Source organism: Saccopteryx bilineata, chromosome 1 (genome assembly GCF_036850765.1).
Source record: "Saccopteryx bilineata isolate mSacBil1 chromosome 1, mSacBil1_pri_phased_curated, whole genome shotgun sequence".
NCBI classification, from domain to species: Eukaryota; Metazoa; Chordata; class Mammalia; order Chiroptera; family Emballonuridae; genus Saccopteryx; species Saccopteryx bilineata.
The window spans coordinates 33,369,979-33,383,859 of record NC_089490.1 but is presented as its reverse complement, the minus strand read 5'-3'; the positions used below and the strand labels follow the sequence as shown (position 1 = coordinate 33,383,859).

The window sequence follows — 13,881 nt, the reverse complement described above, 5'->3', positions numbered from 1 at the left end:
CCCAAACTAAGGGGGCCCGTGCGTTGCCTTCGTGGCCTGCGAGGGACTCTAGCCCCAGACACAGTGAAAGGAGAAGCCTGTCCACACACGTGAGCGTCACCCACACGTCTATATGTTTCCTGAATTCTGTCCGCAGGAGCTGAAACAGGAAGCTAAGAACAGCAAAGCCTTGTTGGATTCCCTTAATGAAGTGAGCAGTGCCTTACTGGAACTGGTGCCGTGGAGGGCGAGGGAAGGACTGGAAAAAATGGTGGCCGAGGACAATGAGCGCTACCGACTAGTGAGCGACACCATCACTCAGAAGGTGGAGGAAATCGATGCCGCCATTCTGAGGTCACAGCAGGTAGGGCCAAGTGGTTTGTTGTCTAGGCAATAAATCTTCTCCACTTGTTCCCAGAGCCTTTACCTGAACAAAGATTTCTGTTAATAGTGTTCCCAACCATTTGTTCTGCTTCAGAAATGATGGGAGGGATTTGAAAGGAATTTGGGTTACTTTGACATCTGAGTGCCAGGGCCAGGGTAACGATACATTGTTAACAGCCATCTGCCTCATTGTTTCCCAGGCTTATCCTTACGAATCAGCCACTGTGACCATCAACTCTGCTTTCCAAACAAAGCACTTTCTGTGTACTTATGTGCATGTCGCTATTGTTGATTTTATGCATTGGCTTAGTCTAATCTGCATGTGAGCAAATATTTTGAGTTATCCCAAAGTTGTAAGTTGGTAATAATAACTGTTCATTTACATGCAGCAATGGTGAGGGAGGCTGTGTTCTTTCTAAAAAAGGAAGCGCTTGTATTGGTAGAGTTTTTTCTGAAGATGATTGAAAAGGGGGAAAATGATAGTTTCTGACCTATCTGTGACTCACACAGAGTTGTAGTTCCAGAGAGTTTTATAGGCACCCAACTCTTAGCCACAGTTCCCTCAAAAAAACTGGGTAACAAGGGGGGGAGTGCTGGAAATAGAAGTTTATAATACATGTTTTGATGAGCTTTTATTGAAATCTCTGAATATTTACATTAAGTCACCAGACTTTTCTTGTAAACTTTCTGTGAGGGGGTGAGTGTGATGTTGCAGTGTAGTTTAGAGCAGAGCTTGAAAAGGTATGTGACTAAGCTTTTACTAGTACAAGCCAAAAGCAAGGAACACAAATCAAGCAGATTGTGTGGGAGCATCCAAAATTAATTTCCTGAGGTTGCCGTACCAGCGTTATTTATGTAGTTCTGAGGCGTAATGCCTCACTGCTCATTTCGGTGCTGGGCTCTGGAATCACAAAAGCTGATGAAATGCAGAGATAGCAGAGGGCCTGCCTAAGACATTTTTGCGAGGGAGGGCATTCATGCCTGAGGAATGTATTTTCATGACTGTTTTCAAACTTTGGGGGAATTTCTGTGCCTCATTGTTATAAGAAAATAAGTGTGTTTACTTACGAAGTTTATTCAAATACTGAAAAATACTGAGTTGTTTGTTTTTTACCCAAAATTTATTCTAACATTTCAGAATTGGCATTGAAGACTTCTATAAATAGCAATATAAATATTCTGAACTCTTGGGAGTCGTTAACTATGGCTGGTTATTTCAGCAGAGCAAGACAGTAATAAGGACAAGGTGACAGGTTGAGCTCATATTGGTTAGTAAACTATAGTATGTGCAAAGATCATTAGCTGCACCCAGTTCTATTCAAGAATTTACAAGTGTTTTCCAGAGTTAAAAAAAAAATAACAGTCTGACCAGGCGGTGGCACAGTGAATAGAGCATTCACTGGGATGTGGAGGACCCAGGTTCAAGACCCTGAGGTTGCCAGCTTGAACGCGGGCTCATCTGGTTTGAGCACAGCTCACCAGCTTGGACGCAAGGTCGCTGGCTTGAGCAAGGGGTCACTCGGTCTGCTGAAGACCCACAGTCAAGGCACATATGAGAAAGCAATCAATGAACAACTAAGGTGTCGCATCAAAAAACTGATGATTGATGCTTCTCATCTCTCTCCATTCCTGTCTGTCTGTCCCTATCTATCCCTCTTTCTGACTCTCTCTCTGTCTCTGTAAAAAAACAACAACAAAAATAAAATAGGTCAGTATATGTCTTCTAGAACCCAGAATACATATCCTCTAGGTAAAGAACAATTACCGGTATTTTTTTCCTGATAAAATCATTCTTTATAGAAAAATCTTCAGTTTTTCCAAAAGAATACAGAAAAACTCATGATGAAAGAATGTAGAAACAATGTGGTCTCTCTCCTTCCAGCCTTCCTTTTGAGAGAGAGTCTGTGTGTGTAGTAAAAGTATCTTAGTACCAGGAGGTCAGACAGCTAATGTTAGTGCCATTAATATCTTTTGGTGGTTCATCTCTGTGTAGATATGTGCATTCCGTTGAAATGCCTGCAAGTCTGTCCAATGACTCTAGCAATAAAATCAATAAAATGTACATAGGTCTTGAAAGAAAGAAAGAAAGAAAGAAAGAAAGAAAGAAAGAAAGAAAGAAAGAAAGAAAGAGAGAGAGAGAGAAAGAAAGGAGGGAGGGAGGGGGGGAGGGAGGGAGGGAAGGAAGGAAGGAAGGAAGGAAGGAGAGAGAGAAAGAAGAGAAAAGAAAAGAAAAGAAAAGAAAGAGGGATGGAGGGAGAGAGAGAGGAAGAGAAAGAAAGAAGTGAAAATAAAAGGAAAGGAAAGGACCTCCAGCAAGGCTAAACAGACACACAGTTTAGAGACGGGAGGAGTGTGGAATGTGTTCAGTGTGTGGCAGAGCACATGCCTGCGGTCCCCCAGGGTGGGTGGTGGAGCTGCCCCCAGAATTTCATCCAGCCCTCCTCCTGTCACTGCACGGGAGCGCCTCCTTAGGATTTACAGAGGGAGAAGTAATCTGAGGTGCGGTTCCTTTCTCTCTAGCCTCCTTCATCAGTCCGAAGGAAAGGTTCCATTATTGCAGAAAAATGGAAGTATGTGATGGGGATATTTCTAATTCATAAGGGCTGTGCAACACGAGAGTGCAACACTAAAAGGATCATGAACGGCCACTCTGCATTCATCTACCTGTCTTGATGGTTTGGTAGAGATTTTAGTTTTACATTCAAAAGAGTAGTTCCTAAACTCACAATTTTCAGGTTTATCACTGAAATTATTTTACAATCTTGCCACCTTAGAGATGTTGGGAATTAGGACCAGAGTAAAGTTTGATACTGAAATATTTGATTTCTGTTTACCCATGATAATATATCATGAAATATAAAAGAAATGATGCAAAAAAAGGGGACATCTTCAGCCCTGAGGTTAGCCACATATTCTGTACTATGTTTTGTTGTTTAAATGAATCATCTACTGTTTTGTCTCTTCTGCATTTGAAACATGGATATGATCTGACCACAGTCCATCCTTTTAGACGTATCTTTAGACACATACACTTTATTTTGTTAACACTACTCCATCCCACATCCCGACCCCCAGAATAACCACACACACAAGTGATAGGGTGAGAGTCTGTGACTTGAACATAACTTGATAATTTTTAAACTTACAGATGTAATGCTTTGTCCCTGAATAATCTGGCTAAATTAAACTAGATTTTGAATACCTGTTTTCCGAGCACATCTCTGTAAAGATGTTTCATCTTCTGCCCATGTTAAGGTTGTTTATATATAAATTCTTTATAATTATCTTTATGTACAGAACCTTTATAATGTTATAACCTGCTTTTTGGAATTCAACAGATGCATAGGGACTTTGTAAACTGTCAGGCCACTATCACAGAGTGTATTAGCTTCCAGATATTGACAGGAAAGATGTCCAGGAAAACATTGAGAGGAGTTAAAAGTTGAAGACAGAAGGGAATGGAGCGTATAGATGATTTTTTAATTAGCATATACTTTGTAACTGTCCTATATATGCTTAGTTCTTTTAAAAGTTCTAGTTACATTCTTATGTTAATCCTATATCACAATAGCAGTTTTGCAAACATGTGCTATTAAATTTTGAAATCATAGGGCCAAGAGCCCTATGTAAATTTAAGTGATGTTTGTTATTATTTGGGAAACAATTAAACAGCCTTAATTATGGACAGATGAATGAGGACTGGATTCACTCAGTGATACCTGTCAACAAGCCTCAAACCCGACTCTACAGATTTGCAGGCATTGATATATCCTTGAGAATATATTCTTTTCTTTTTTTAAAAAAATTGGCTCATTCATTACTTTTAGGAAAAATTGAAGTGGAACAAGGCATCTTAGTGAATAGTAATAGTGAGCTTTATACAAACAACAACAACGAAACAGAACAAGACAGCTGCCTCCTTCTAACATTGAATGCCATTCATTATCTGAGTTAGAAACTATATATTTTTGCATGTTAATCCTACACAAAGTAATGTCTTGGTTGCTTTCTTTGTTGAATTGCAAATTGAAGCAAATGAGCGATGTGGAAATGGGGAAAGGCACTTTTGCTTTAAAGATGCACAAACTTGTAGCCTGAATTCTGATCACTGTGCTTGTTTAAACCTTAGAGAAGTTCATTGTCCTTTGCCTCTTATAAATGTGTAATTGTCAGAGGTTGCTAAAATGTGTCCATTCCCTGGCACTGAAAATCCCAGGCACTCCTTGGGAGTTCTATTGTCCAGTTTATTTTAAGGGCCATCATAACGCCCACATAAACGCATATGCGTTTGTGATTTGGTTGCAATTAAAATAAACAGCTCATTCCCTCATTAGATATCAGCCTTGGAGAAAAATAACACCTGTTTATTTCTGCTAAAAGGCTACAAGGAAACCTCCCTCACGGAAGTGAGATTTGTTTAGAGCCTCCAGGTGTTGGGGGTGGGAAAATAGGAGCTGGGTTATGAGTAATGTGAGGCAAAATGGAAGGAAGTGCTAATCAAAAGAAAGTGATAAGATCCTCACCAGGGGAAGGGAGTCAAAGGCTGTCCTTGGGATTAAGGTTCCTTATCGCTCTTTCTCCAACCTCCATTTCCACTCAGGACAAACTTTCTAGATAAGCAGTTTGAGATCAGAGAAACGTGTAAATACAGAGTAAATTAAAACCTACCCCTATTAGCTGTTGTGGTAGTTGAGCCATTTTTGGTGGAATCACGTAAGTATGGTTCTTTCACGGAGCAAAAGAACAAGGGATAAAGCATGGCAACTGAGACTGTGCAGCTTCTAGGGTTCAAGTCAGACCACATTGGTTCAAATCTCAGATCCAACATTTACTAGCTGGGTAATCTTGGGTAACTCAGTGAACTAACTTCTCTGCCTCCGTTTTCTTGGCTGTAAATGGAGTTAATGGTAACACCCATATTATAGTTGTTGTCAGGCTTAAAGGAGCTGTTACATGTTCAACAGAAGTGTATTCAGTAGAAGGCTGGCTGCTATTGTTTTAGTGTTTTTCAGGAATATTTAGACATAGCCAATTAAATGGTCTTTCTCTAACTTGTACAACATTTCTGAAATGCTAGTTCAACTAAAATAGGAGCCTGACCTGTGGTGGCGCAGTGGATAAAATGACCTGGAACACTGAGGTCACCAGTTTGAAACCCCAGGCCTGCCTGATTAAGGCACATATGGGAGTTGATGCTTCCTGCTCCTCCTCCCTTCTCTCTCTCTTTCTCTCTCTTCTCTGAAATGAAGAAATAAAATCTTAAAAAAAAAAACTATAATAGGAGTTACAGTAGCTAGGGTTGATGATACTAGGAATATACCTCCCAGAATGCAGTTACAGATGCTACGATTATCTCCAGTTTATTTGAGGTCGATTTTTAGTACTTGTATGAGCTGTAGGCAAATTTATTAAAATTTGTCTAGCAGTCTTGCTCTCGTGTTGCTCACATGTTAAATAAGCAGTTTTTACGGTTCATTAGAAATACACATGTTAAATAGCCATTTATTTTAAAAAGTCATAGACCTAAATAAAATGCCTTGTTTTACAGTGAATTGCTTAATGTAGACCCTGTGACTATTCTGTTTGTTGCTAAATAATAAATATTTGTCAATTTAATAAAAAAAATGGAAAAGACAGAAGGGAAATTTCTGCGGGAAGTCTTGTTTTCTTGTAGCGGAGCACATATCTGCCTTGGAGAAAGAAACAGTGTTTCGAGTTTCAGCTTTCCTTGTTGGCAGCTGAGATGGTATCATCACAGTGTTTTTAGTTGTGTGCTTTTTTTAAAAAAACAGGGAGAGGTAGCATTAAACTAATATTAACACGAACAGCCTGACTTTATTAGGACTGTCATCCAAACACTAAAAATAGCTTGAACACAAACAAGAGGAATGCTGTGTCACTTTATTTTTCAGGGACCAGCAGAAGGGAAAAAAAACTCATCACTGTTGAATTTTATTTGGATATCTTGCAGCATCTGCACAGGGCTTGAAAGGCCTACACTGTTTTTTCTCCGTGTGTGCTCTTCAAGTGAATCATATAATTAAGTTCTCCCTTAAAGTTTTATTGTATATTGCTTTAAAGCTAATAATTCATGCATAGAGTACTCTTCTACTTGTTTTTTTCATTTTTATTGAGATGACATTGGTTAATAAAATTATATAGTTTTCAAGTGTACAGTTCTGTAATGTCACCTGTATGTTGAATTGTGTGTTCACCACTCCAAGTCAACTTTCCCCCCATCAGTATATCTCCCCGTGCACCCTCGTCTTCCTCCCCTTCCCCTCCCTTCTGGTTGTCACCGCACTGTTGCACTGTTGTCTGTGCTCGTGGGAGTGTTTTTGCCTGTTTGTTGTTGCTTAATCTCTTCACTTTTTTCATCCAGCCCACAGTGCCTCTACCCTCTGACAGCTGTCAGTCTGTTCTTATGATATCTGAGTCTGTTACTATTTTGTTTGTTTATTTTGTCCATTAGATTCCACATATAAATGGAATCATATAGTATTTGTACTTCTCTGATTGGCTTATTTCACTTAGCAAAATATGTCTGTTTTCTAACTATGTTAGCTAATAATCCATGCATAGAAGACTCTTCCACTTGTTTCTACTGAAGATTTCTTTTCCCACATCTGAAGCTGCTGAATTAGTTGATTTTTTTTCTTTTTATATTCCATCCTCTCATGAGTCTGTGTAGTGTTGCATAGTGTTTTAAAAGTATAAATTATTTTTCAATCTAGTTTCTTTTCTTTACCCTTTTCGCCCATCACCTGGTTATCCCCCAACCCCCATCTGGATTTCCAAGTTCTTTTGAAAAAGTAGAAGGTCTGGTGCAGTACTAGACTTGAATATTCACAACTTCCTTTCCCTGTTAAATCTTCCAACTGAGGCCATTGTTAGTTACTATTTATTATTGGTGCTTGTGGCGTCACTTGCCCACTAGACTCATTTATGATAAGTGCTTGGCGCTGGAAGGCAGTGGAGTGTATCTGATGCAAAGTATTGAAAATATTCATGCTCTTTAACATGGTAGTGAATGTGTAGGAATCTACCCTAAGGAACTAATTAGAGATACCAATGGAGATTTATATGCGAGTACCTGTATATTCATTACAGGGTTGTTTATATAATAACAAAAAAAAAAAAAACCCCACAAAAAACCCCTCCACAGAGAACCTAAATGAAAACATCCAAGTATGCTAGAATACAATGGTGTTATTTAAAAATTGCACTTAAATGAATATGACATCGGAAATGTTCATAATAAATGAAAAAGCAGGATATGAAACTGTTTATACAATATTACCCCAGACCTTTATAAATCTTTCTCAGCTCCTGGAATAAAACTCACTAAAATACCAATGGTATTAGCTTTGGTTTTTAATTTTCTTCTGTATATTTTTCTGTACTTTATGAATTTCTACTATGTTTTACTGTTATGATCAGGAAAATAAAATCTCTTGAAATATTTAAGAATGCTCTTAAATATATTTTCTGCTTTTATGAAATGATATGTGAAAAATTGTACAATGAGTCACTTGGGAATATATTCTGTATCCATCGAGACATATTTTATGCATATGCTTATATACACATAGATGATAAATAAATGAGAGTTCATTCTTTTTGCTAGGAATTGTGTACTTTGAGAGTAAAATGAGTCTATGGCCATACCACCCTGATCTCGAACGCGCCTGATCTCGGAAGCTAAGCAGGGTCGGGCCTGGTTAGCACTTGGATGGGAGAGTAAAATGCTAGCTGTGTATGATATGGGTTAAAGTAATGAGGAAATGGATCAAAAGACGGTATTCAGCTATTGACTTTTATAGCCGTTTGATTTGGACAGTACTCCTACGGAGAAAATTCTTTGACTCAAAAAGAAAGCAACAGTGTTAAGTGTCCTAAAATTGTCAATGCCATGCTATAGATTCAACACATTCTGAAAGCGTCTGTTTAATTACTCTGTGAAAGTTCGCCTTTCTTTGTAACTTCAGTCATTATTATGAATTATTTCAGAATGCCATGAGTAGGTAAGCTCAAGTTTCCCACTTGTGCAATAAGGATATTTAAAATAAATGTAGATAGGTGTTTTTCTGGCACCAGTTACAGGAACTGACTGACCTAATTATTTATCTTTTGTTTAGTTTGACCAAGCAGCTGATGCCGAGTTATCCTGGATTACTGCAACAGAAAAGAAATTGATGTCTCTGGGTGACATCAGGCTTGAGCAAGACCAGACCGCTGCTCAGCTGCAGGTTCAAAAGGTGAAGGACATTTCCAGTTACATCTAAATTATTTGCTAGTCCAGAAAATGTGCTCGCCTGCTTTAGTTTGCAAGACCCCAGTAGTTAACTTGGTATTTTCAACTACTTTTGTTTACTTGTTTTCATTTTATTCATGCACTCTCTTTTAAAAAAAAAATCTTTATTTTTTGTAAATCGCAGACATTCACCATGGAAATTTTGAAGCACAAGGATATTATTGATGAACTTGTTAAATCTGGACATAAAATCATGACCTCATGCAGCGAAGAGGAAAAGAAATCAATGAAGGTATAATCTTGTCTGTGTGACTGGTAGTGACACTCTTGACTAAAGGCATGTGTTGAGCTTTCAGTCCTAGAAAAGCACTTTTCCTTTATCCACAGCTGCCATTTAAGCAGTTAAATCATTAGTTACAAACAAGGCATTTCTTAAGCTTCTAGAATAACAGTGAAAGGCATATTCCATAAGGGAATCACGCTGGGGATAATCTTTTTTAATATACAGAAGAGCTATTAAAGTTTAAGCCCTTGATTAACTGGTATACATTAAGCATTCAATTAATGTTAGCTGTATTATTGCCATGATTATCAGTATAAATTGTTATTATATATGCCAACTGTTGTTTACATGCTTCAGAAACATCTGGGACCCTTGAGCTAAAGAAAACCCAAAATATGTGGTTCTCTCTAATGCTAAATCCATTCTGTATGAAGTTACTGTAAGCTATATAGGAAAAAAATGAGCTGAGTAATTAAGGAAGCATCCAGTTTATGTAGTTTTAATGACTCTTTAAATTGATGGAAAACCAGCCGCAGTAAAAATGTTTAGTCCAATTCATATCCTGACATCTGAACAGCCTAAAGAAATGAATGCTTCTAGTTGGAAAATATTCCATGGCAGAAACAAAATTAAACAACTGACTATGACCGAGATCAAATTTTAAAGAGTATAACATAGACACAGTATTCCAGTGTACACTGTATATAGATATTTTCTTTTTTATATCCTCTACAATGGCAATTTACTTGTTTATAATTCAGTCTTTATTATTTTTGTAAAGATTCTGACATGAAAAACACAAGTCATCATGCAATTATCTCTCTGTCATTCTGTGGTTTATTAGATTATTATTGTATTTTATCTTCTGCTATTAGTTTATGATGTGAATTTATGCCACAATCTAGATCACTGTGACCACCCCATAAAATCAGTGGATAGCTTAATGTATTATGTTTATTCTAATATATGTAATTGATTTTTCTGACTGGTAGTTCCTCTTACAATTTCATTACTGAAAGATAGCCCTTATTTTTTTGAGAATGCGATGTAAACATTGTTAGATTCAGAAGACTTGTTTTCTAACGTGGAAGACATTTTAAGAATGGCTGGAGAATGTTGCTTATTATGTTTGGAGAGCTCAGTGTCTTAAAAATTTGAGGCTTTGATTATTGATTGATTTATTGATAATTGTCACTTAATGTATTTTTAAGAATTTGTCAGTAAGTTCCATGATTTTTAAATTAATTTATTATTTTTAATTGAATTTTATTGAGGTAACACTGTTTAGCATAATTTTACAAGTTTCTGGTTTCTGATTCTACAACATAAATTCCATGATTTCTGATGGTTGTGTAGAATTCCATTGTATGAATAGATTGTAATTTATTAGCCTAATCCCTAATTGTTGTACTTTTAAGATGTTCCACATTTTGCTATTTTTTATATATGTATTTATAAATTTTTTATTGCGATAGTAACACTTAATATTATCAGTAGAATATTATCCAACCTTCCTTTGGATAGGAATATGTGGAAGAGTAGGAATATGTGGAAGTGAATCACACAGACTAGGCCATTGAACTTGGAGAAAATGTACAATAATAATATAAGAAGTATGTCAAAATAGCAGTATCACAAAAGCTAACCCTGAAAGGAATAAAATCCTGTCATATGCAACAACATGGATGAGCCTGGAAAGCTTTTTTTTTTTAATTTAAAAATGTTTGTATACATAGATACAGTTAAAATATAAATAGCTTTTATTGGTTTATTCATTTAACATACATTATAGAGTGTCTACCCGGCACCAGGAGCATAGTGCTGGGTCAAACCTTCTTGAGTGCATGTGCCTGTTGGCCTGCCTCACCAGTTAAACACATTTCATCATCTTAATTTCTAGAAAAAACTGGACAAGGTATTGAAGAACTATGACACCATCTGCCAGATAAACTCAGAGAGATATCTACAGCTAGAACGGGCACAGTCCCTGGTTAACCAGTTCTGGGAAACATATGAAGAACTTTGGCCATGGCTGACAGAAACACAAAGAATCATCTCTCAGCTTCCTGCCCCAGCCCTTGAGTATGAGACTCTCAGACAACAACAGGAAGAACATCGGGTAAGCTCGCTGTCAGAAAGAATGTTGTATTCCCCACTAAAAGAGAATCATGATTTTTTATGGGTTTTTTAAAATGTAGGTGGACACCTTACATGATTAGGATATTTTAGCAATATTAGTCCTGGTCTGCACAGCTTACCAAGTGGGTGCTTACCTGTAATTCAGGTTTACAGGGAGAAGACTCATGTGGATAAGCCGCATTGTATATGCCATTCATTATATCCCAGCTCTTATAGGGTAGTATATAGTGTAAACTCTCTGGGTGCAAAAACAATTTCCACTTACAATGTTAGAGAAATAAGCTTTCGAAGTACTTTTAATTTACACATGTTGAATTGCTTTTAATTTACGTATATTGACTGTTTTATACTTGAATGTAGTGATGAGGACAATTTAGAATGTAAGCAAAGAGTAGGAATATGTGGAAGTGAGTCACACAGACTAGGCCATTGAACTTGGAGAAAATGTACAATAATATAAGAAGTATGTCACAATAGCAGTATCACGAAAGCTAACTCTGAAAGGAAAAATTGCTAAAGTATGGAGATGGGTTCTTTCCTTTTTTTCACTTTATGTACGTGAAAGTCTTTGGAAGTTATCTGCTCCTATAAGCATACAGGAATAAACTAGATGGTATATTTACATCTACAAATGTAACATGTTTTAAAACACATGTAGAATGGCAATATGAATCCCTCATTCCAGCAGTCACTTAAATGTTAACATAACTTAAAATTTTGCAAAGGTTTGAGTGAGAAGAGGGTTCATGACTATCAGAAGAAATCTGGAATTCTTGCTATTTATGTGTTTTTGTACTGGTTGCTCTCCCAGATCTGTACAGGATGTACTCTGAGACTAATTTGTGTGTGTGTGTGTGTGTGTGTGTGTGTGTGTGTGTGTGTAAAGTTTAAGTCAGGGTATATTACATCATTGTTTGACTTATCTGACATACTTATTAATCTTGTTTACTTTTTTAATGTATTTCCATTGAAGAATATTTCTAACTGAAGTATTTATTTAGAAGAGAGCTTTAGAGAATGCTTTATTTAATACAAAATGGAAATTTTATAGAGTTCTAGCTAAATCATTCAGCAAGAGACTTACAAACTATATAGAATTCAATTGAATTTTAGTGTGAAGGTTTATTTGTGGCAGAAATCCTGATGCCTACCCATTGGATAATTTTCAATATAAAATGTTTTATGGATATCTTGTACTCTGAGTTGAGATTTGAATAGTCATGTTGCTAGCATAACATCGAATATCATTATTGAACTGAAAATTTTAACATTGAGTTAATATTTTTGCATAATTTTTTAGCTTTCAAAACAAATTTATGATTTTCTATGTAAAGGGAACTACCGAACTTTGTAGCCAAGACCTTAATTTGTTCAAACTAAGTTGTTTAGAAAATTTGTCATTTTCTAGAACCTTCTGAAGCTTCATAGTGTCCTCTCTTCAGCTATTATTTGAAACATCTTCTGATTGATTCTAGCCAGCAATAAAAATGACTCAAAGAGCCATGTTACTAACTGGGAAATATATGAAGTTACATTAAGTGTCTCCCAGCATAACTGGATTCTTTTTTTATTATTATTTTAATGGAGTGACATTGATAAATCAGAGTACATATGTTCAGAGAAGACATCTCCAGGTTATTTTGACATTTAATTATGTTGCATATTCCTCACCCAAAGTCAAATTTTCTTCTGTCACCTTCTATCTGGTTTTCTTTGTGCCCCTCCCCACCCGCCACCTCATCCCTCTCCTTACCCTCCCTCCCCAACCCCCCATAACCACCACACTCTTGTCCATGTCTCTGAGTCTCATTTTTATGTCCCATCTATGTATAGAGTCATATAGTTCTTAGTTTTTTCTGATTTACTTATTTCACTCAGGTTATCAAGGTCCATCCATGTTGTTGCAAATGATCCGATGTCATCATTTCTTATGGCTGAGTAGTATTCCATAGTATATATGTACCAAAACTTTTTAATCCACTCGGCCACTGACAGACACTTGGACTGTTTCCAGGTTTCACTATTGTGAACAATGCTGCCATAAACATGGGGGTGCACTTCTCCTTTTGAAACAGTGTTATAGTGTTCTTAGCGTATATTCCTAAAAGTGGGATAGCTGAATCAAAAGGCAGTTCAATTTTTAATTTTTTGAGGAATCTCCATACTGTTTTCCACAGTGGCTGCACCAGTCTGCATTCTCACCAGCAGTGCAGGAGGGTTCCCTTTTCTCCACATCCTCACCAGCACTTATTCTGTGTTGTTTTGTTGATGAGCACCATTCTGACTGGTGTGAGGTGATATCTCATTGTGTTGTTTTTTGGTTTTTTTGTTTTCTTTTTGGATTTTTCTGAAGCTGGAAACGGGGAGAGACAGTCAGACAGACTCCCGCATGCGCCCCACTGGGATCCACCCGGCACGCCCACCAGGGGCGACGCTCTGCCCACCAGGGGGCGATGCTCTGCCCCTCCGGGGCGTCGCTCTGCCGTGACCAGAGCCACTCTAGTGCCTGGGGCAGAGGCCAAGGAGCCATCCCCAGCACCCGGGCCATCTTTGCTCCAATGGAGCCTCGGTTGCGGGAGGGGAAGAGAGAGACAGAGAGGAAGGAGGGGGTGGGGGTGGAGAAGCAAATGGGCGCTTCTCCTATGTGCCCTGGCCAGGAATCAAACCCGGGTCCCCCACACGCCAGGCCGACGCTCTACCGCTGAGCCAACTGGCCAGGGCCTCATTGTGGTTTTAATTTGCATTTCTCTAAATTATTAATGATGTTGAGCATTTTTTCATATGCCTATTGACCATCTGTATGTCCTCTTTGGAGAAGTGTCTATTCATTTCTTTTGCCCAT

General features: G+C 37.6%; 1 protein-coding gene across 13 annotated transcripts in view; it reads left to right on the top strand.

Annotated features, from left to right (window-relative positions):
* The window catches only part of DST (dystonin), a 508,664-nt gene that overhangs the window by 432,474 nt on the left and 62,309 nt on the right, over positions 1 to 13,881 (top strand). For all 13 annotated transcript variants that reach the window (XM_066252929.1, XM_066252970.1, XM_066252888.1 and 10 more), the window contains 4 exons: positions 137 to 343; positions 8,502 to 8,621; positions 8,802 to 8,909; positions 10,801 to 11,019. In XM_066252929.1, coding sequence (XP_066109026.1) covers positions 137 to 343; positions 8,502 to 8,621; positions 8,802 to 8,909; positions 10,801 to 11,019 — 654 coding nt within the window. The remainder of the gene's footprint in view (positions 1 to 136; positions 344 to 8,501; positions 8,622 to 8,801; positions 8,910 to 10,800; positions 11,020 to 13,881) is intronic.